The sequence below is a fragment of the Aptenodytes forsteri genome, unplaced genomic scaffold (assembly GCF_000699145.1).
Source record: "Aptenodytes forsteri isolate BGI_AS27 unplaced genomic scaffold, ASM69914v1 Scaffold162, whole genome shotgun sequence".
Classification (NCBI taxonomy): Eukaryota; Metazoa; Chordata; class Aves; order Sphenisciformes; family Spheniscidae; genus Aptenodytes; species Aptenodytes forsteri.
In genome coordinates this window covers 389927-390783 of record NW_008795132.1, presented here as the reverse complement: position 1 = coordinate 390783, position 857 = coordinate 389927, and the positions used below count along the sequence as shown (strand labels likewise).

The following is an 857-nucleotide window of genomic DNA, read 5'->3' as shown; positions in this document are numbered from 1 at the left end:
CCCCCCCCGCCCCGTTTCCCTTTTTCCCTTCTTCACCAGCTCCTTTTTTCATTTTTCCTACGAACTTCGCGATCTTTAGAGCTGAGAGGACACGACCCAGCCACCCTGCGGATTTTTTTTTTAAGCCTTTTTGGTGTTTGGGGTTTTTTTTTCCTCCCCTCGGTGATTTTTTCCCCCCCCAAAGAGCGCACAGGTTAGGACACTTAGTTACGACCTAAAGAGCGATACACTAAATTTTCGCACGAAGCTAACAGCGGGGTCGGTTTGGTGGCTGGGGTTTGGTTTGGGTTGGTTTTGTTGGGTTTTTTTTTTTTTTTGCATACTAATAAGAGATCTCCTTTGTCCGAGGGATTTGTGAGGGTACGGACCAGAGTCCATCCAGCAGCTCCCTCCCTCCCCACCCCAAAATTCAAAGTTTCCTCAAGGTAGCTTCCACCAGAAGTGATGGAAAAGAAAAAAAACCCCAACAACAAGAACAACAACAACCAAAAAAAAAAAAAAGCAGGGGACCGCCCCCCCCCCCCATCTCCTGCAATCCCACCTAAAGAGCCTCTTTGCTTTTCAACTTGGAATCTTTCTTCCACTTCATCCTCCGGTTTTGAAACCAGATTTTGATTTGTCTCTCGTTCAGGCAGAGGTTGTTGGCGATCTCAATGCGCCTCCGCCGGGTCAGGTATCTGTTAAAATGAAATTCTTTCTCTAGTTCCAGAGTTTGGTAGCGGGTGTAGCTGGTTCGGGAGCGTTTACCATCCGTTTCTGGGGGGGGAAAAGAAAATAAAATAAAAAAATAAAAAGAAAAAAAAAAAGGGAAGACACCGCATGAAAAGCCAGAGCAGTTCTGGATGGGTTTTAACTTT

General features: G+C 46.0%; 1 protein-coding gene across 1 annotated transcript in view; it reads right to left on the bottom strand.

The window, feature by feature from the left end:
- Nucleotides 1-541: 541 nt before the first annotated feature.
- Nucleotides 542-857, bottom strand: part of HOXC5 (homeobox C5) — a 1438-nt gene continuing 1122 nt past the window's right edge. The window contains exon 2 of the mRNA XM_009278378.1: nucleotides 542-756. Coding sequence (XP_009276653.1) covers nucleotides 542-756 — 215 coding nt within the window. The remainder of the gene's footprint in view (nucleotides 757-857) is intronic.